At 51.7% G+C, this 22,356-nt stretch overlaps 1 protein-coding gene across 6 annotated transcripts in view; it reads right to left on the bottom strand.

The window, feature by feature from the left end:
- Nucleotides 1-427: 427 nt before the first annotated feature.
- Nucleotides 428-22,356, bottom strand: part of SMOC1 (SPARC related modular calcium binding 1) — a 146,119-nt gene continuing 124,190 nt past the window's right edge. For 3 of the 6 annotated variants that reach the window (XM_005211949.5, XM_005211951.5, XM_059890292.1), the window contains exons 8-12: nucleotides 20,442-20,634; nucleotides 19,795-19,877; nucleotides 17,481-17,586; nucleotides 6,947-7,191; nucleotides 428-2,350 (exon numbers count right to left, since the gene is read on the bottom strand). In XM_005211949.5, the coding sequence (XP_005212006.1) occupies nucleotides 2,334-2,350; nucleotides 6,947-7,191; nucleotides 17,481-17,586; nucleotides 19,795-19,877; nucleotides 20,442-20,634 (644 nt within the window). In that variant the 3' untranslated portion in view covers nucleotides 428-2,333. 6 annotated transcript variants of the gene reach the window in all.

Raw genomic sequence — 22,356 nt, 5'->3', positions numbered from 1 at the left:
ACTGGGGCCTGCTCCCTGTTTACAGTCGCTTCCCGGCCTGGGGTCTTGAGCTCAGGATTACAGCCAACATGCCCAGTCCCATCAGCCCGAGCCATGGAACGGGCTCCCCCAGCCCTGCCCGCCAAGCACCGCCAGCAACATCCCCTGCTTTCAAGTGATGGCTTGTGGGGCTGGCTGCACAGGGGCAGGTCAGAGGAAGCGTTACAGACAAGGTACCGGCACTGTAGGCAAGGGCCCAGGGGGTCCAGGTCTTCACTGCAAGCGTGGCACCACCTCACGGCCACCTCTGGCTCCCTTTCTGGTCTAGCCCCTCAGACTTCCTAAGATCAGAGAGGAGGGCACCTCGGCCACAGTAAACAACTAAACCGTTAAGGAAATGAACGCTTTCCATCAAAGGAAGCCACCCAAAGAAAGAGGCAACCGCCACCAAGGTTTACGCATTTTTTATTTTTTATAAAACAAGCTACAAACGGTCTCCCTCCCTCCTCACAAAGGAAAACCACACAACTCAGCCTCCACACGTGTGTGAGAGAGAAGACGTCCCAGGGAGATTCCAACTTTCTTCACGGAGGTGCTTCCTTCAGGGCAGGGAAGGAGGCGGAGGTCTCCCAGAAAGTCCACCCAGCCAGCACACGGGGCTTTCTGGTCCAGACTGATGGGCCAGGGCTCTCGTTCCATCCTACCATGTTGGGATGGGGTCTCCAGTCACCCTGACACAACCTCTGGGACTTTCATTAGGACAGCAAGAACCTTCTCCAGTCAGAGGATGGGATGGGGTAGGAGATGCACAGAGATGCGGCCAGATTTCCAAAAGTAATCCACAAAGGCGCCGGTCCTGGAAAACTGCCCACCCTCCCTCCCTGCCGCTCTGGCTGCTCACGGAAAGGAGGGCTCGGTGTCACCCGGCACCCTTTGTTGGATGACTGTCGGATGGGCATGCCCCCACCCCTGCCACCCCGGGCAAGAGGAAGCTGGGGTATGACCAGAAGGCTGGGCGGTCCACGTTGGAATCACAGTAAAACGCCTGTGGGAAGCTAGGCCTGGATTTCCCCATGGCTGGGCCATTCCGTCCTCACTTCCAAGGGATGCAGAAGTAACAGGCCCAACATGAATTTGGCCCTGGAACTGGCCTCAAGCCTGGAAGCCCATAAGAGCGTTTAGGAAAACAGGAAGAACCTCGGTACTGAGTTTAAAAAGAAAAAAATAGAAAAGGTTGAATGACCAACAAGGTGATGGACACAACTCTTCCCACAGGCTTACGCTGAGCTGGAGAACAGGAGGGGAGAAAGAGGACTGCAGAAGTAGCTGCCTAGTCTGACCTTGGCACTGGGCGCTGTCTCAGGAAGCCTCATTCATGGGTGTGTGACAGGTGAGAAGCCTTGGGTGGGCACTGGACTCACCAGGACAGGCCTTCTGTGCTTCTACCTCCACTGCTCAGATATTACATTTAACTACTAAATAAAAGGTCCCGCGGGGTGTCTTTTTCTTCTCTGCCTCCCCTCTCCTGCTTTACGTGGAGTAGAGGCTAAACGTAGCTGGAAATGTTTCAAGGGACCCTAACGCAAATCCTTAGGGCAATTTGTTCAGCGGGCGCCAACAACACTGCACCCACTGAGTCTGGGCCACCTGGGGGTCTGGATGGCCTGACCACATGGGCGTTGGAGGATGGGACTTGTGAGGGCTACAGGCCTCCCTCCAGGGGCCACTCCCATTGTCCTGCAATGTCCACTCCCTCCCTTGAGAAGGTCAACCGCCAAGTGACTTGCCGCTCTGACAGCCACGGCAGAAGGTGGTCCCTTCCTCCCACCAGAAAAGATACCCATGGAGTCTGCACTGTGATCACAGTGGAATTCAGGCTGGCCAGGGATAGAGTCCTGGGTTCTAGAGAGTGGGGCTGTGTGTCCGGAGCTCTCACAGCTCAGAGCAGGGAGAGGGAGGAGAATAAACAGATAGCAATGCCAACACCTGTACAAAAGAACTATACAATTTACATATATATTTATATACAGTATATAAATCTCTTTCTTCTCAGTCCCAGAAAGCTCCCCGCCCTCCAAACCCTAAAAGTTGTCAGTAGCAGATCCAAAAACTTAACAATAAAAGAGAATAGTCTTTCTTCCCTTTCCTTTTCCCACTGCAATATTAGATACTGGTGTTTAAAAATGAAGCCGAAAAAGAAAACACACAAATAAGAGTTATTAAAAGTGCAAACACGATGGGCACCACTTATGTTACATGGGATGTGGCTGGGCCGTGGCAACGTCGAAGGTTAGCTGTCTGATGATCCATCCTGCCTCCCTGGTCTCTCCACCTGCCCTTTGGTTTTCTGCTCCTTAGACGAGGCGTCCTACTGAGAAGGGGAGGAATAAGCAAGAAATCAGAGCTGGGTTTAAGAGAACTCTGGGCTTCCCTGGTGGCTCAGATGGTAAAGACTCTGCCTGCAATGCAGGAAATCCGAGTTCAATCCCTGAGGCTGGAAGATCCCCTGGAGAAGGAAATGGCAATCCACTCCAGTATTCTTGCCTGGAAAATCCCACAGATGGAGGAACCTGGTGGGCTACAGTCCCTGGGGTCACAGAGAGTCAGACACAACTGAGCGACTAAAACACTTTTGTGAGGACTCCAAATACATATATCCATTCCATCATTTGAGAGGGTTTTTCTGTTCAGGGTTAGGCACCATCCTCGGCAAGTCAATGGGAGAGCTGGTGGGTTTTTTCAATGGAAGGACTTGTCTCCAGTCTCACTGAAAAATAATCCTGATAACTGCGCTTCATAAACTGGGAAGGACCAGTTAAGAAAGAGACCCAGCCCTGAGAGCACTATGCTGGGAAGTCAGCTCCCCAGTGAGGAGTCTGGTGGGTGAAAATGCCTGGATTCATGGGGCATTTCCCAAAATTCAGTCCCTCGGACCCAAAGCTACATTCACCCCCAAACTCTATGTCCTGCCCCACCTGACTTTTGCCCCCCACTAGGTGTGCAAGCCCCTCTCAGCCCACCAGAGGGCACCGCACGACACCAGATGACCAATGTCTGCTTCAGTCCCCGCATACAATCTACCCAGGTGGCTTTTCTGCTGCTCCCAGAGCACAGAGACCCAGCAAAGCTGCTGGCAGCCCAGGGCTGTGTCGCTCTGTGTTGCTTAAGTCGTGTCCGACTCTGCAACCCTATGGACTATAACCCACCAGGCTCCTCTGTCCATGGGATTCTCCAGGCAAAAATACTGGAGTGGCTTGCCATTTCCTCTTCCAGGGGATCTTCCTAACTCAGTGATCAAACCTGGGTCTTTTATGTCTCTTGCGTTGGCAGAAGAGTTCTTTACCACTGGTGCCTCTTGTGTTCCTCGACTATTTCTAATTTCTTCTGTGCATTCACCGTAAACCAGGCACCAGCTTGTTAAATCTCCACACCAAAACTGTGAGGCAGACGCTATCATATCCACTTTGCAGATGAGGAAATTGAGCCTCAGAGACTTTGGGTAGCTTGCTAAAGATTACAGAGCTGGGAAGTGCCAGGGCTGCCTGCTTCCTTTGGGTCCTGCGCACCTGGTACCTGACAAAGCTTCAGAGGGCAGACCGAAGGCCTCTGTGAGCTGCGTGGACCTGAGGTGCTAAGCACACTCAGCCTTCCCCTAGCTACTGTGTGCCGTGCGGACCTTAACTACCAGCACGGGAAGCGGACCAAGGGCAGCGGGCTGGTGGAGCTCTGTGATTCCGAACCTACTGAGCTCAGAAGTGCTCCAGGTGGGCCTGGGGGTCAATGCAAACACTGGGTATTCTCTTTCCAACACTGGGCCCCAGCTTGTGCTCTGAGAAATGGGCATAGATTCTAAGTATGCCAAAGCGTAACGTGACCACACAGGACATCCCTCTCCCAGCCCTTCGTCATTTGACCAGGATCTAATGCACTGTGCCTGAGGTTAGGAATTGAGAAGGCACACCCTGATGGCAGGGGAGAATCAGGAGCGTGGACTGCATGCAGTGCGATCAGTGCTTCTGACAGCTGCAGCGGTCTCATGAAGAAGAACAGTATTATCTATGGGGCTTTCACGGAGGTCCCTCAATGCTTCAACCACTTCGACAACTGCTTTGACTTCCTGTCTCAGTGCGTCGGCACAGTGGCCCTGTGAGGTGGATACTATGCTTATTTCCATCTCACAGATGAAGAAACGGAAATCTGGGATGGTTGAGTAGTTTGTACTTGGGTGAAAGCTGGCCTGTGGCTGAAGCAGGGTTTGAGCCATGATGCTGCACCATGTCCTGGGGACTGAGAGTCATGGGGTCACAGAGAGGCGTCCTCATCAGACAGGACTGCCTAGAGGAGCTGACGGACATCAGGGTGACTGAGATACATGTTTACAGATGGAAGCAGAGGGGAGGCAGCAGGAGGTGAGAGAGTTTAAACTATATAAGTGTGATGGGAAGTTGTTGAAGGGATTTAGTCCGAGAAACAATAGCATCAGTTTTGGTGTAAAAAAAAAAAAAAAAATTCTTCTGGGGCAGTGTGGGAAACGGATTGGGGATGAGCATCACTCACCCAGGGTCACACCTGCCAGAACCAGGGCCAGATCCCAAGACTGGGTACCTCAGCCACCTCCTCAGCTACCTTTTGGGTTTACCCTGTCAACCAAGGGTTAGAACAAGGAAAAGCCCTTATGTTCCCTTCAAGGCAGTTCTCGGCACCAAACAAGTCAGAATTACCCAAATCGGCATCATCAGCCCAGACCCGTCACCTGCACTGCGACTCTCTAATTTTTGGGGTGCAACCAACTTGACAGGTCCAAGTCATGTCTGTTATCTTCCCCACCCCCTAGACCTGCTCTGCTCTTCCTCCCATGCTGCCCATCTCAGTGAGTGGCCCGCTCTCCAGTTGCCCACGCCAGCCTTCATCCCTCTCTGCACTTGATCACCAAGCCCTGAAGTCCTACCTAGTCACCTCCCCCAGTACTCTGCAACCCCGCCGGGTTTTCCCTAACTCAGGCCTCCCTCATCTCCTGCTGGTCAGTGCTCTGGCCTCCTCTTGGGTCTCTGCCCTCACTCATCCCCCGATCCATTTCCCACGCTGCACTAGAAGAATTTTTTTTTTTAATCAAAACTGATATCGTTTCTCTGACTGAATCCCTTCAACAGCTTCCCATCACCCTTATATAGTTTAAACTCTCTCACCTTACCTCCTGCTGCCTCCCCTCTCCTTCCACCCCTAAACATGCATCCCAGTCACCCTGACATCCTTCAGCTCCTCTAATACTCTCCTTCCCCACTTCCACAGCCTCACCCTTCACTTGCCTCAGTTCAGAACACTCCTCCCTTCCATGACCTTTCAGCTCAGCTTCCTCTTACTCACTGGTCAAGGATTTGTCCAGAGCAAGGGCAGCAAGGTTTTCTGTGAAGAACTAGATGCAATCATTTTAGTTTTGTGGACCACGGACAATATACAACAATCTTGGTTGTATAGTCTTCTTTTTTGAAAATTACATCCTTTTAAAAATAGAAAGGACGTTTGCTCCTTGGAAGGAAAGTTATGACCAACCTAGACAGCATATTAAAAAGCAGAGACGTTACTTTGCCAGCAAAGGCCCATCTAGTCAAAGCTATGGTTTTTCCAGTAGTCAAGTATGGATGTGGGAGTTGGACTATAAACAAAGCTGAGTGCAGAAGAACTGATGCTTTTGAACTGTGGTATTGGAGAAGACTCTTGAGAATTCTTTGGACTGCAAGGAGATCCAACCAGTCAATCCTAAAGGAGATCAGTCCTGAGTATTCATTGGAAGGACTGACGCTGAAGCTGAAACTCCAATACTTTGGCCCCCTGATGTGAAGAACTGACTCATTGGAAAAGACCCTGATGCTGGGAAAGAGTGAAGGCGGGAGGAGAAGGGGACGACAGAGGATGAGCTGGTTGGATGGCATCAATGAACATGAGTTTGAGTGAACTCTGGGAGTTGGTGATGGGCAGGAAGGCCTGGCGTGCTGCAGTCCACGGGGTCACAAAGAGTCAGACATGACTGAGTGACTGAACTGAACTGAAAAATAGAAAAGCCACTCTTCGCTCACAGGCTGTACAGAAACAGGCCGTGGACTAGACTGGGCCTAGTTTGGCTGACCTCTGGCTAAGACATCACTTCCTTCCTGAAGATTTCCAAGCCTGATGGACCCTGAGCGGATGTAGGTGCCTTAGGTATATTCCCACAATACTCTGCACTTGCTGCACCGTGACAGAGACCACCAGGCATCCACCAGAATCCACGCTCTCCTCCTCTTCCTGGGCCCCAAGCCCTCCTCACTGTGGGGTGTTGGTCTAGTGATGGAGATCCGGCCAGTGAAATAGGAGAGGTGATGTATGTCACTTCCAGGACTGGTCCATCAACCCTGCCCCATGGGCACTGCTCCAGGGTTTAAGCCATCCGACTGATTGGGGAGGGAGAAGACCCACAGGGTGACCTTGGATGTCAGAGAATGAAGTTGGCAGAGTCATTCTCAGCCTGGCTCTCAGAGTGACTGCACCTGGAGCAATCTCCACTATCCCCCTACACACACACACACACACACACACACACACACACACGCCCTAAGACCTGGAATCATGGTGAATTCCTATATGGGCAAGAGGAACTAATTTCCACTGTGTTGAGCCATTACATGTGTGGTCCTACTTGTCACTGCAGCCTGGTGTATCCCAATACACCCTCATGGCGCTCACCACAGTGTATGTAAATGCTTTAGCATCTGCCTCTTCAATAGACTGTGGAAGGATAGGAAACTTACCCTTCCATTCCTCCACTGTGTCAGGTGTCTAGTGCAAAGTACGGTGCACTCCCAGTAAGTAGTCAAATAAACACATACCTGGGAATCTCATCTATTGCAGGGTCGGGGTGTGGGGTTCCCTTGGTCCCCTCCCTCCAGGAGGGGCAAGTCCTGCAGGGCCAGGAGCACAGGCGATCACTCACCTTCTTTGCTAACACCCAGGCAGCCCTTCAGCTCGGGCAGTGAGATGACCTTGTCCTTGTTCAGGTCACAGTAGTCAGTGAAACGCCGGGCACATTTCTTGGGCTTGGCTTTCTTCTTTACGTAGCGCTTGAAGGGCTTCATCTCGCGCTTGTTGATGTCGCTGCTGCTGTTGCTGTCCAGCTGGCTGAAATACCAGTGCACCACGCGCTCCTCCAGGGTGTGGCTGGGGTCTGGCTCCGAGAACCTGGGCCACGGGCAGACACCCACCCCCCAGCCCCGCTCAGGATCCTGCAGGAACCACCAGCCCCACCACAAGCCTCTCCCACATGCTAAGTAGCCAAGGGTTGCCGGCAGCCAGGTAGAAATGGCTCCTCCAAGCCCAAACCCTCCCTGCCCTGCTCAGCCTGCAGCAGAATCATGTCACCCTTTCCAACTTGAGCCTCCAGCCCAGACAGTTCATTTCTGGGGGATCCCCAACTAGGTGAACCCGCCACACCCTGCACCATAGCTAGGGATGTTCTTGTGCAAGAGGGATGCTCAGGACATATGGACTGGATTTCATCCACCTGAGAAAACCACAGGGATCCAAACTGTTCTTCTCCTAGCCTAGTGTGGCTGACGCACAAACTGCCATCACACATGAACTTGACACCCAAATGAGTGTGACTATGAAGGGAGCTTGGAGCCTGTACCACGTAATCAGCGTCCAGGCTGGGTCCCAGGAGGGCTTCCAAAACAGCAGGAGCAGCCCCTGGCTTCAAACTGTTGTCTTGGCAAGACAGAGTCAAAAAGAGTGAAACCAGGCAGCAACAAGTCAACGTGAAGTGTGAAGTTCCCGTGGGCCATCGCTGTTGGATACCAAGTGCGGTAGGAATTGAGAGAAGGAGGCAATTGAGACGGACACAAAGAGAGGTTCTATCGCTGGTGAGTCCTGATCTACTAACGGTGAGTCTCTCCATACAGAGGTCTTAAGAGAGGGCAGACCCAGGAAACCACATGTTAACTCCAACACCTGGGGAATTCTGCTAAGAAGCAGAGTAACCTAGAGTAACCAAGAAAGCTTTCTGGGGGTCGAGATACATGGTGGTGACTGCATCTAACACGTCCCTGATTGTAACATGACAAGAGCAACGGCCACACGTGTAACATACACAAGGTCTACCCATTCATTTTACTTACTCATGCCTCAAATTTTTCCCCAAAAGGATTCAGGGTGCTAGGTTATACTGAAAACTTTAAAAGCCAATGATGAGTCTGTTCTAGAGCGGGTGACTGGCCAGGAGAACGGAGCCACACGAGTCCCATGGCTCCTGCTGCCAGGGTTGGCACGGAGTGCCAACCTTGTGTTTAAAGCCCTGGGTAACCTTCCCTCAGTTGGGGGACTGAGGCTGAGGTTGGCCCATCGTCTGCAGGGAACCAGACAGACTACACCAGGGGTCCTACAGCAGGGATTCAGGACCTGCCAGCACACTCTGAAGCTGTACCTAGCAAGAAAAATATTCAAGGCACTTGCCAATGCCTTGGGGTTCTTCTCTGGAATTTGCCGAGGTTTCCAGGAGGGAAGGGACAACCCTGACCCCTCCTCTATGAATGAGCCGGCAAACTCCCTCCCCCGCCATCCCCCAAGTGACCTCACCATTTAGGGAAAAAGAAGTTTCATTACCAAAAAAAGCCAGGCGTCCCTGCTGAATGCCCATTCCTAATTAAGTGTATTATGGTCTTGGGCAGGCCCCACTGGGCACCCTGGGCCAGGTCCAAGACAGCACAGTAAGTAGATCAGCCAGCAGGACCTCATCCTGACATGTCTGGAGCAGGGAGTACCTGAGGAAGGTGTGAGGGACTGTCTGCTTCTAGCTCTTGGGGAATCTGCTAGGTTCGTCATAGAAACCAGGCTTGGAACGGCTTGCAAACAGGCAGGGCTCAGACTGTTGTCTCTGCCAGTGCATGGCATTTTGGTGGTTTTGAGCTTCCTTTATTTTCACTCCAATATTCACTCTCGAGCCTGCGGGGCATATACCAGGAGGGCCCCAGAAACGTCTCTATCAGGATGCTCCTGGAGCAGGAAGGAGAGTGGTCAGCTCCCTTGCAGAGCACCCTGTCTGCCTCCAACTTTCCCCAAATGAGGGAGGACCCAGGCCAGGGAGGAGAGCCAGGACAGGCCCTAGGGGAGGCGCTCCAGTTATTCCCCTCCAAGCTTTCTAAGGCGTCCAGGGGAGGGAGTCAGGGTTTTCCCCCTCAGCCCCTCCCTTGGGGGGCCATGAGCGCCCCTGGCAAAGGCAGCTCTTCCTTTAACCTTTAGGCTCAGCATAGCGTCATGTCTACCTAGAAGCTGGAATAATAAAGCCTCAGTTGCTGAGACGGAAGGGATGAGGTCATCCCACCCAGACGCCCTGCCAGGAGAGGCTCGCTGCCTCCAGCACGTGTTCCTGGGCTCCCGCCTGCCTGCCCGGTTCTCGGCGACTCTGTGACTGGGGGTCCCTGCACCTTCCTTTGGGCTAGTCTGCAGCAAGAAGCGGCTCTTCTCCCCAGGCGACAACCTCTAAGAGTTTCGTCTCAGGCCAGAGAGTGACTGTCACTTGGCTCCTTACTTCTTTTCCCCTCCCTTCTCCATCTCCCTGGTTTGGAGAGCCAAGTTTCTGCCCTCCTCACTCCCAGCAGGACCTCCCAGCCTGGAGCAGCCACAACTTCGGACAGCTACACCCCTGCATGTCCCACCCCCAGCCTCCACTGAGGACACTTGCCCAGGAGAGGTGCTCCGGGGGCCCTCCATGCCTGCCTCTGGCTCCCAGAGCTCTGCTGCAACCCACAGGCTGCCTCTTCCCTCCCTTCTCCCCAGCCCGTGCGAGGCTCTCTGCTTCTGAACTCCTCTGACTTCCAGAACCCATGCTGCATCCTCCCCCGGACAACAGGGCCCAGCTCTACACGTATAGCTGGGCAGCGCTAGGGTCCTGCTTTGGAATCCAACCTTTTGTCTAGGCCGAGCTCCAAGTACATTTAAGGCAAGAATTTCTTAGCCTGGGGGAGATCATGGACCCTTAGAGAACACAAACAAAGCCACAGTCCCTCTCTCTAAAATGCACGTGCACCCAGAACGCCGCGGATTTTAGGGGTTTAATAGATGCTCCAAACGTCATTCAACTTAAGAACCCTCGTCTAGAGGGAAAGAGACTCCAGACATGGCCCTAGAAGAATAAGTATGCACCTTCTGGGAGAAGATGGGATGAGACAAAAAAAACAGCACTTGGAAGGAGCCTGGGAGTAGTTTTCATGTTTCCAGCAAAGCATAACGAAAAAAAAAAAAAAGAAAGAAAGAAAGAAAACTACCAAAGGCATCTGGCTCAAAGCTCTGAAAGTGAGGTTTCTGGCTTCACAGCAGCTTTAAGTCCCCAAACTACCATACTTCATACAAGAACTAGTTAAGAGTGAGACTTATCAGGAGTCCTGATTTAGCCAAACTGGCAGTGGGCATGTGTGAAAGATGGGCACCTCCGTTAACAGAGAAGAGGCTGGGATTTTCCCAGGGGAGCGTGGGGGTGGGGCAAGATGGCCTCCTCCAGAGGCCCCAGGCATCTCTCAACAGTCTTTGCTGGAGTCCTTCCCATCACAGCTAGGCTCCCCACTATTTACCACTGACCTCAAAGCCACACCCCACTGATCCCTCCAGCTCTTGCAGCTTTCTAGCAGAATCCTTTAAAAACACAGGCTACTTGCACTCCCAGTTCCAGGGTTACACTGACATGGACTCCAAACTCTCCTGTACACGTGCACACAGAAACCCCGCTGGGGTCATCAAAGCTACTCATCGGGCAAGGGCTGAGGACCCAACATTAGAGCCAATAATGGCTCCTTAGGTCACCTAACAGTGACACCCAGGTCCTTGCTATGGGCCTCCCTACAGGTAAAAGTCCACTTCTATTAAAAGGGCTCCTTGGGTGTGCAGAGGATCCAAGTTTTCTCCGGTATGGCATGAAGAGCCAGTAAAATGTTGGTGTCAGCCCTGCCTCTGGGCTTTTTTGGTAGCCGTCCTCATGCCTCCCACCTCCTGGGAGAAGGAAAACCACTAGAGCCAGGTCCCTCCCTGGACTGGCCCCACCGAGTCTTCTCCCACACTGAGAAGCGGCAGGTGCCGCCCTTCCCCTGCAGCCCTCACTGCGTCGCTTCTGCAGCCTCAGCCGGGCCAGGCCTTGGCTGCAATGCACAGCTGGAGAGCCAGCCCCATTTACCACAGGGAAACCGGTGCTGGCCGAGATCTTGGGCCCGATTCTGCTGTCCCAAGCAGTTTTAAACAAGGTGAGGTGGGATGGCCTGGAGGCACGAGCCAAGCCAAGCAGACCAACGGAGCCCCATCTGGAATCGGGTCCAGGCCCCACCAGCTGTGCGGGCGGGTGGGGCTGGGAAATGCCAAGTCAGCCACATTCTCAGCCTCTTCCTTGCAAGACCATCAACAAGTAACCACACTGGGCAGGAAGGAGGAAGCCTCAAGACAAAGGGCCTCTCCTTTCAGGACCACGTGAGGGGCTGGGAGGCTCATGCAGCTCAGCCCACCTCCTCTCGATGTTGGCTTTTTCTAGGAAGGCTGATCTATGGGGTAGGGGGAGGAGGGCTCTGCTTCTTGCCGGAGGAAGGACCAAAAGCATAGTTCAATGATCCATCAACCCTTCACTGAGAAAAGCTATCATCTAGTGATACGTGTGGGCTTCACCTGTGGCTCAGGGGTAAAGAATCCACCTGCAATGCAGGTGTTGCATCAGATGTGAGTTCGATCCCTGGGTTGGGAAGATCCCCTGGAGGAGGGCATGGCAACCCACTCCAGTATTCCTGCCTGGAGGATCCTATGGACAGAGGAGCCTGGGAGGCTACACAGTCCATGGGGTCGCCAAGAGTCAGACACACATGCAATGCAATTTGCTCCCTCTCAGGCTCTGGCCACAGATGTTTCCATGGGTACCCCTTTCACTTGGCCTATTTTTAAATTTGGGCCACAGTGCTTCCCCCACAAATCAAGCTAGATGCCAGAAAAGGAAGTAGACATCTCTCTCTTCCACTCCCTACATACGATGAGTCTTCAAATCCTATTGATTTCATTACTTGAACTTCAGTAGATGATCCTACCCCCCACATCTGTAATCCACGCTCTCATCACCTTTCACTCAGATGATGCTGTAACCTTCCTGCCCCATCCAACACCCCTCCCGTCCAGCTCCCATAGGAATGCCTATCTAACTCCATGACTCCCTGCAGCCTCTCTGGCATGGATCACAAGGTCCACCAGGGTCTGGGCTCTGCCCAACTCTACAGCCTCATCTCCTACAACCTGCCTCCCAAGCCTAAAACTCTGCTCATGATTCCTTCCACAGACCCTATGTGTGTGTGTGTGTGTGTGTGTGTGTGTTAGTTGCTCACTTGCGTCCAAGTCTTTGTGACTCTATGGACTGTAACCCACCAGGTTCCTCTGTCCGTGGGATTTTCCAGGTAAGAATACTGGAGTGGGTTGCCATTCCCTTCTGCAGGGGATCTTCCTGACCCAGGGATCGAACCTGGGTCTCCTGCATTGCAGGCAGATTCTTTACCATCTGAGCCACCAGGGAAGCCCACAGACCCTACCTTGTTCATACCTCACTATCCCAAGGGTCCCTCTGCTGGGAAGTTCTTACTCCTGGTCCATCTAGGTCAGGACGTTGTCTCATTCGTAAGTGAAGATGTGGCTTAAACATTACCTCCTATGGAAAGCCTTCTCTCACGTGCCTTCCTCCCGAGTCCCTGCCTGCACGACTTCATCTGCCTCTGTTATCACACTGGCTTTACAGGGCACTCACCTGACTACACAGCTCTTCTCCCAGGAGCTTCTCCAGCCCAGGAACCAAGTCTGCATCCCTGTATGTCCCCAGAACCCAGCACAGAGCTTACACTGGGTGTGAGATGTAAGAGTTTGTGCAAAGCTAAAATCTCCAAGCCTGACAGGTGGTAGTTTGGGACAAAGACACCCTCTCTTCTACTCAACCCAAACGTCCCCCCGTCCCTTCTTCCCAACGTCACTAAATAAGACTGTTTCCCACTGGCCCCAGCTGGTGTCCAGCTTTACTTGCCAGACCCTGAGAGGATGCAGGAGGGATCAGCTGTGGCTTCCTTGACCTCATGCTTGCAGTCCCAACTCTGCCTGAATTCAGAGCCAAGGCCTAAACCCAGGCAGCCTGGATCCCCTCATTCTCTTCACTGGTCCTGCTCCTCTGCCTTTGCTCTTCTGTCCTAGAAAAGCGCTGACCAGGGGCTGTCCACACAGCGCCCAAGTCCAGTGGGCCCAGCCAGGGCACCGTAAAGCTCTGGTGGCAGTGAGCTTCAGGGCTGGGTTTGGCCTCATAGTTAGTCTTGAAGTAGCTGCTGGACCCTCAGACGTGTGCCAAGGAAAAGAGGCCTCACTGAGACATCCCTCTCTGTGCCTGACAGAGATCCATCCATCTACCCACCCATCCTTCTGGCTATTTATTCATTTAACAAATGTTTACGGAGCACCTACTGTATGCCAGGCACTTTTCTGAGTTCCAGGAATAAGCAGGGAAGGTGAAAAATGTTCCCTTTTCTCACCGAACTTCCATTTTCATTGGGTGGGGTGAGGCAGATATAAATAAACAAACCAGCAAGACATCAGGTAGTGATAAGCACTAGGCTGAAAATTAGAAAGAGGTGTCATGATAGAAGGTGACAGGGCTGTTCCTTTCGTTCGGATGGCCGCTGAGAAGGTGCTATTTAAATGGGGCAAGTCACGGGAAGATAAGGGACTCACATTCCAGCCTGAGGAAGCAGCTGGCATGGAGGCCCTGGGGTGGTGAGAGCTTGGCCTGTTTGAGCACCTGAGAAGGACCAGCGGCAGCTGGCATGTAATGATGGGAGGTAGTGGCATACGAAAGGAGGGTGAGTGCCATCAAGACCATCCTTCAGAGCCAATTCACGGTCAGAGTTAGGGCTTGATTTTCCTAAACATTGGGTAGACATCAAAGTTCACTCAGGTTTTTCCGTAACAAATTATGGAAAAACCCGAATGAATTTTTTTGCCAACCCAATATAATAGAGAGATCTGAGAGGGATTTAAATGCAGTAAAACCAGTAACCCTGACCAACTACCCCCCTGTGTAACCACTCCTCTCTCCTTTTCCCCCCCAGGCCCACCCCGACTCCCTTGATCTCTAAACTACTTCTCGATTCATCTTGTCTGTCTTTTGATTACAAGTATAGCCTCCAGGTAACACAATTACCAAATGCAGTTCAAACCTTTCATTCTCATCAGAACCAAACACGGTCAAGTTCATATGAGCTTAAAATGAAAAACATGTTTAGGAAAGAATATTAAAAAAAATTTTTTTTTTCTTCCAACTCTCATTATACCTAAAAGAGAGTTTTTTGGAAAGAAAAAGAAAATCACTTCCCTAAGGACATACTAGGATTAAAAGCATTTATAAACGTCTTAGTTTTTATTTTCTGTAAAAATGTCCTCCCCTGCAATTTGAGGGCAGAGCGTCCATCTGAACTTGGTCTGGCAGCAGGCCTGCCTGCGCTTTTGACCCCCTGGCCCAGGACCCAGCTGGGCTCTGCTTTCCCCGTCACTGAAGCCTGCCTGGATCTGAGGCCAGGCAAGGCTCAAGGGCTGGCCTCCTGCAGAAGCAAACGGGATGGAAGGTGAAGTGCTATCTCCTTAGGACCCAAGTACAAGCACAAGGCAGGCTCCCTGAGGGGTGGGTCAGAGCCAGCAGCCCAGAAGAGCTGTGAGTAGAGAGGATCCAGATTTTGGATTTTTAGGGCCATGTCCCCTCCTTGTTTCTTTAGTCTCTCTCTTCTAAAAAAACATAAATAGCTCATACTCATTTTTGCATGAAACAACAGGTATGTTTTCACATTCCAATCATGAAAAGCAAAAAGGTATACAATCCTGAATGCTGCTGCTGCTACTGCTAAGTCGCTTCAGTCGTGTCCGACTCTGTGCGACCCCATAGATGGCAGCCCACCAGGCTCCCCCATCCCTGGGATTCTCCGGGCAAGAATTCTGGAGTGGGTTGCCATTTCCTCCTCCAATGCATGAAAGTGAAAAGTGAAAGTGAAGTCGCTCAGTCGTGTCCGACTTGTAGCGATCCCATGGACTTCAGCCTACGAGGCTCCTCCGTCCATGGGATTTTCCAGGCAAGAGTACTGGAGTGGGATACCATTGCCTTCTCCATAATCCTGAATACACCTGTTCATAATTTCCCGTCCCTCTTCCTGGAGATGAGGACACAGCTCTCTCTGTCTTAGACCTCCAGTGGCTGAGCACTACCTCTGGGCAGTTCCCATCTGCCGACCTGTCAGACACTGTCTCCATCTGCCCTGCTCCTCCTGCTGCTGGGGAGGCCTGGCCCCATTCACAGGGTGAGCAAAACAAACCAGCCTCAGAGCTCACAGGACCACAGAGTAGCTGAGGGCAAGCAACCCCAGACAGGGGGTTTCCTAGAGTGGCAATCCACGAGGCAGTCTCTGCACTCATCATGATGGGACATAATGGTTTTTACCAAAGGCCACTCACTGTATGAGCCCATCTATATAAAATGTCCAGAGTAGGCAAATCCATAGAGACAAAAGTTAATTAGCAGCAGTAGTAGTAGTCTGGGGGAGGGCCACTGAGGAGTGACTGTTAATGGGTACAGAGTTTTTTTTGGGGTTGATGAAAATGTTGTGGAATTTTGGCTAGTGGTAACTGTACTACTTTGTGAATATAATGAAAACAGTTGCACGCTTAAAGAAAAAAAAACTGGGGGGCCACTGCCCTCGTCTGCCTTGGGACACAGAAGTGCTGACAGCTGTGCTGGGAGTCCTGGTTCCCACCCTAGATACATGCCCTGTGGTCGCGCTGATCGCCGCTGAGGCAGTCAGCCTTCCGCCGGCCTGGGGCCTGGGCCGGTCTCATGGTGGCACTCCTTGCCTGTTGACAGTTCTGCCTCTGAGCAGGTGCGGAGGAATCAGCCCTCCCTCCTTGGTGAACCCCACAAGCTCAGAGTCAGGCTGCCCACTCCTGCCAAGCACATGATAGCTCCTGTTGCTACAGGGACCTGAACACCACCCAGCTCTGCCGAGCCTCACCCTCTGGCTTCATAATGGGAAGCACATCACATGGGCCCTTTGGGACTTGGTCCCCACCTCCTTCTCTGCGTCATCTGCCACCTCTGTCATCTTCTCCATCCTCTCCTCTCCTCTTCCATCCACCCCAGCCCAGCCATACAGAACTATGGCCATGCACTTGCCTGGGGTCACAATGTTCTTTCTTTTCCTCCTAGAATGGCTTTCCTTCTTTTACTAGCTAAGTCCTACCTGTCCTTCAAAATCCAGTTCAGGTATCACCTCCTCCTGGAAGCCTTCTCTGATTCCTCCAGACTGAATGAGCAAACCCTTCTCTGTTCTTTTACCTCTATTCTAGCACTTACCACAGAGTTTGCATCTGTCCACAGCCTAATATTCTCACTGCTGCTAAGTCGCCTCAGTCGTGTCCGACTCTGTGCGACCCCACAGACGGCAGCCCACCAGGCTCCCCAGTCCCTGGGATTCTCCAGGCAAGAGCACTGGAGTGGGTGCCATTTCCTTCTCACTAGGTGCCTTCTTTGAAGATAAGGACATGCCTCACATTCCTGGATTCCCAATCCCTAGCCCAGGGCTTGCTGTGCTGTGCATGTTCAATAGGTCTGAGCATGCATGCTCCAACCGACCCAATGGGCCCAAATCAGTGAGCACTGGTGATGCTGGTTGTTAAGGAGCAGGGGGATTTCGGCCCTGTGTCAAGACTGCCTTGGTCAGCATATCAGCTCCTGATTTAGGTAGGGTCTGGCTATGGTAGTGTCCAATCCCAACACTCGGAGCCCCTTGGGATTCTCAGGCATGTGGCTCCTGCCTCCTCAGAAGACAAAACCACCAAGTGCTCCAGACTTCCTCCTTGCTGTCCCTATCACATGCCCACCCCACTTCCTGCCGTTCTGGACTCACCCTAAGGCATACACTGCTGAGACTAAAGTGCTGGAAGTCTCCAGACACTCCTGGTGCATGGCATGCTAAGTGGCTCCAGTCATGTCCGACTCTTTGGAACCCCATGGAGTGTAGCCTGCCAGGCTCCTCTGTCCACGGAATTTTCCAGGCAAGACTACTGGAGTGGGTTGCCATTCTCTTCTCCAGAGAATCTTCCTGATGGATTGATCGAACCCATGTCTCTTATGTCTCCTGCATTGGCAGGCAGATTCTTTACCACTATCACCACCTAGGAAGTCCCAGACACTCCTGGACTTACCTGTAATCAGGTAACTACAAGCTAGAGAAAAGCAACTCCCAAGGACTGGAAAGGGGAGAGGGGTGGTGAGATTTTTGGCAGAATGTTGGACAAAGTCACAGCTACATGGTTTCAGGAAAAGGATCAACTTCCAGCCCTTGCGCTACCCAAGCCCTCCCCACTCTCTCAGCATCCTGCAGCATCTAAAAGATCAGGGGCCCTGAGGTCCCACTGGGCCTGCGTCCTGCTCGCACTCTCACCTCCCACCTCCAGTGGGCGCTGCTGAGTTAATGGCCTGCACCATGTCAGTGGTGAGGGCGTCCAGTAGGCTGGTGATAAATTCCAGTTTCTTCCCTTCTGGACAGCCTGAAAGACAAAGTGAGATCTGAAGGCACGTGCCAGGTAAATGATCAAGTAAACCAGCTTCCTCCACTACCACTGTTTCTTCAACCTCTCCAAGTCCTTCTCATCCAGCCAAATCCACTTTGGGAATTGTCCACAGCTCAAATGATTCGGTCTCCAGCATTACAGGCGGATTCTTTACCAGCTGAGCCAGGGAAGCCCCAGATGATTCTCATAAACCTCCAGAGTTCCTCTCCCCACAGCCCACAAGGGACCATCAGACCACGTGGACAATAAAGCTTTCGGCGTTCTTCCATTCCACAAATTTTTGCTGAGTATCAACTCAGGCACTATGGTATATGTTAGAAATATACTAGACAGCGCTCCTCTCCTCATAAAGTCCATAGTCTGCTGGGAAACTCAAGTGGTACAGTGAGACCAGGCTACTCCAGAGGTGAAGACCAGGTGGTAAAAGGGCATTAGGAATGCAAGAAATCCAAGGTCAAAGTTGACTCAACGGACCTACCAGTTTACCTATCCAAGAACCTCTTCCTTTTTTTACATCTCTCCTCAGCCAGCTTAGATTATAATGATCAACCCTCCCTTAGAAGTACTCTCAAATCCTTTGTTTATTCCTCATGGTGGGACTCCAGCAAAACCCCAAGCATGGATGAACCTTTGCACAGATATGCCTTCTCCAAATCCACACCCCCAGAGCTGCATGTTGCTGGTGTAAACACCACCACACCACTGGAGAGATGGTTTTCCTGTAAATTCATGACTGCCAGCCCCAAACAGTCCCTCAGCACTACCTACAATTCTCCTCTCTGCAGCAATCATTTCATTCTCCTCTCTCTGCAGTTCCCCCGGGTCTCTGGTTAAATGCCACTTTCTCAGTGAAGCCACGGATTTCTTCCTGTCCTTCTCCCAGCACCTCACTCTTTCCCTTTAGAGTACCTGTCACCATCTTCATCTGTTTGTATTCATTTATTTGTGTACTCTGTCTCCCACACTACATAAGCTTCACTTCCATTTTGATTACTAGACATACCCAGCGCCTGGCACACAGTGAAATCTCAGTTCACATTTGTTGAAGGGATGGCTAGACAGAGGGATCCTGGTCTCTACGACTCTGTTCTCATGACAGAGTGATTTCTACAAACCTCACTTGGGAACCCCCGGACTTTCAAGAGCCTCTGTTTTCAGTTCTCCTTTGGAGTCTTGATGGGAACAGTGGGAGCTCCCATCAGCACTGACCTGATTAAAACTACAGTGTTTCGAGACATCACTATTTAGTAATCATATTGTAACTCACGGGCAGAGGACCCGGTAGATAAGGGAAACCCAGCCCAGCAGCCCTTCAGAGGCCCTGGCCCCTGCCTATGCCTCTTGTGCCATACTCCAGGGACAGTTCTGGGCCACCAAGGGTCATTGCAAAGGCACTCTACAGAGTTGGCAACGAACACTACCACACCCTGCAGGAAAGCCTGTTCTGAGAGTTAGCTTCTCTTTGCAGCCCTGGAGAAAAGGGTCCACAGTCCCCAGATCACTGTCCCAATCACCCTGCTGCTGCTGCTGCTGCTGCTAAGTCACATCAGTCATGTCCGACTCTGTGCAACCCCATAGACAGAATCCCAAGCTCCTCTGTCCCTGGGATTCTCCAGGCAAGAATACTGGAGTGGGTTGCCATTTCCTTCTCCACCCAATCACCCTAGGTTAGAGAAAAAACTGGAGCATTTTTTGAGGGTAGGATTTTAAGCCAACACATGTGCGTGCTAAGTCACTTCAGTTGTGTCCTACTCTTTGCAACCCTATGAACCATAGCCAGGCTCTTCTGTCTGCGGGATTCTTCAGGCAAGAATACTAGAGTGTGTTGCCATGGCCTCCTCCAGGGGATCTTCCTGATCCATGGGACTGAACCCACGTTCCTTAATGTTCTTTACTATGAGGGCCATCTGGGAAGCCCTTTAAGCCAAGGACTACATTTTAAGATGAAAAAGGGAAGAGCAAGGAGGAGAAACCATGTGTTTAAGGCTTCGGGACTAATTAGGGACACACACCAGACTGGATGCTGATCCTGTGGCTCCTGCCATGCCCCTGCCCACTGTCTGTCCCCACCCCAGCTTACAGATGAGGAAACAGACCCAGAGGTGGGCGCTGCTTCTGCACGATGAGGGGGCGGCGGGACAGGAAGGGGTGAGGATGTCAGCAAGAGGCAGTGTTGTCTCCTACCTGGCAGCTCCCTGTCCTTGAAGGGGTCCTCCACCTCCGCACTCTTAGCCCTGGCATCACTCTCACAACTGGGCATCACGTAGCTGAGAAGAGAGACAGGCAGGGGGTAAGGAGGGGCTGGAACCTGAGCCGACTTCAGCCCTTCCACAAGCAATGATCTGTGTGGTCTCTAAGCCTAGAGCACCCAGAGCTGGTGGAAAAACATCTCCCACACTGTCCATTAGCTACAGGGCAATCCCAGCATCAGCGTCCCCACAGAGACACGTTCAGGCATGTTGCCACATGGTCTCAGCTACTCAAGTAGAGTGGTGCCCCTTATGTCTGCACACAGGATCTTTTTGACCCATAGAACCTAGTGACTCATGCAGGGCAATAACCTGCCTGAGTGAACTGAGGTTCACAGAGATTACCTCCTTTCCCCAAGGCCACCCAGCTAGAAAAGGCCAGCCCTGTGACCAGAATCCAAGATCCAGGTCTTTCCACCAGTACCTCTTCTGCCCATGAGCAGAGATGCTGCTCCCCGAGTGTCTCAATTCCCACCTGGCCAGGACAATAAATCCAGGAGATGCGAGGCGCCAGCCTAACAGGAAGCTGGTTCTCCTGCCCCAGGGTCCATCTGAAGGGCAGGACAGGCTCCAGGGGCTTACCGTGTGGAGGTCCCCGGCAGCGGACGCCCAGTGTCCACCAGCACACACCAGCAGTAGCCAGTGGACTGGTGGCACTGCACTGGTTTATAGAGTCCCCCAGGAGCACACTCAGGGATCACAATGCCCTCGCGGGGGTTCTGCCGGGCCTCTTCCAGGGCGCTCTGTCTCTCCTGGTCACACGAGTGAACTTTCTCTGCAAGAAAAGACACAGCCCGTGGTGACTTCCCAATCCTATGCTTTCCCTGTCAGGACCCGGCCTGGCCCCCAGGAACTGACGATGGCTGACTGGTGAATCACCAAGGGGTGCGGGGTCCCCACGCCAGCCCTGAGTGAGGAGCTGGAGGCTCAGAGCACCTCACTCTGGCCCTTGCATGGCCAGGCTGCAGTAGCATTCACGCTGGGAGGCAGGGCTACTCCTCATCAGAGCTGCAGTTGGCCTGGGAGTGGAATCTCCTGTTTTCAGAACAGTCCCTGCTCATGTCTCCTAGCTCCAGCCCTGCAAGCTGACAGCTGAGGCAGGAATGCCTTTGTGTGTGGACACTCTCCCAAACCCAGACCCCGTAGGACAGGGCCACAGTCACCGTCCTCAGGGTGGGAAGATGCTCTGATGCCTGGCACCCAAGAGAAGCAGAAACAAGGCCCAAACCCACTCCTTCCAGGGCTCCATCAGAGGCGGACAAATTAGGCTGAATGGAGCTGAGTTGATTACACAACACTGCTTCCATTACACAACACACCTTCCCACAGGAAGGTGTCTGTACTCAGCGGCCTCAGAAACCATGCCAGTGTGTCTGAACAGCCAAACCTAGTTTTCCCAGAGTCAAGCCCAGCTTGAGGCACCCCAAGGTGCCCTGTGCCCCGGGGCCTTTAGTACCCCACGGCCCCTAACCAGTCAACCTGCCCAACTTCCTCTTCTTGTTTTTTTGTTGATACTATGTGGGGCTTTGGGTTCTTTTTTTTAGTTATTAAAAATAAATAGCATTGGGTTTCTTTTCTCATTATAAAGAAATATTTGAAGAATCACTAATCCCACCAAAGTTAAGTTCTACCTACCCTGGATCTTTTGCATGTACACATATGCAAATACATATGCACACACGAGGTTGTTTTTTTAAAAAAACAATAAAAGGGACCATATCATAAACTTGTACCACTGTTTTTGATCTACTTATTTCTCTTTTTATTCATTTACTTTATCATCACTTTCTCTCATGAACAGTAATCCACAACTTTCCTCGTGAAGAATGTGACAGGAATCACCTTGGGTATCCCGTGACTTTTTCACAGTGTGTTACAAAAGTACCACTCGGAGAGCCAGGAATTTGGCATCAGCAATGTGGAGATTCATCCTGCTCACTGAACAAACAGATGAAAATAACAGAAGCTAAACTCTGATGGAGCCAAAGCCTTTGAAATAATGGCTCTGTTAATGATACACATATGAACCAGACAGATGTTGAAGCAGACTGTAGGTGTGCAGAGATGCAATGCTGTCTTAGAGGAAAGTCAGATGATGGGGAAATGATTTCTGGTCTCCTAAAAAAAATGCTGAAAAATTCTCATTGCAGAGTGAGGGAATATTTCCTTAAGGGCATAAAAATATTGGATGGTATATATATATAGCATATTTGCTATTAAAATATAATTCTGATATGGAAAATGAAAAAAAAAGGAATTACTGTTTTCATAATGCAAACATAGCAAAATTGAACAGAATCTCCTTGGCTAGATGAACAGGAGTTTAGAACAGTTGACAGACAATAGACTTATGATTCTAAACCCAGTTATAACTACCACCAGAACTGCCCCTAGAGCCAGCTTAGGGAAGAGACAGAAACTGCTGGACAGAGGGGGCCTTTGGGGAGACCTGGCCTGAAGACCCAGAATTTTGAATCGGGCCCCTGGCTAGGATGGA

The sequence above is a fragment of the Bos taurus genome, chromosome 10, assembly GCF_002263795.3.
Source record: "Bos taurus isolate L1 Dominette 01449 registration number 42190680 breed Hereford chromosome 10, ARS-UCD2.0, whole genome shotgun sequence".
Classification (NCBI taxonomy): Eukaryota; Metazoa; Chordata; class Mammalia; order Artiodactyla; family Bovidae; genus Bos; species Bos taurus.
This window is presented reverse-complemented; position numbering and strand designations above follow the sequence as displayed.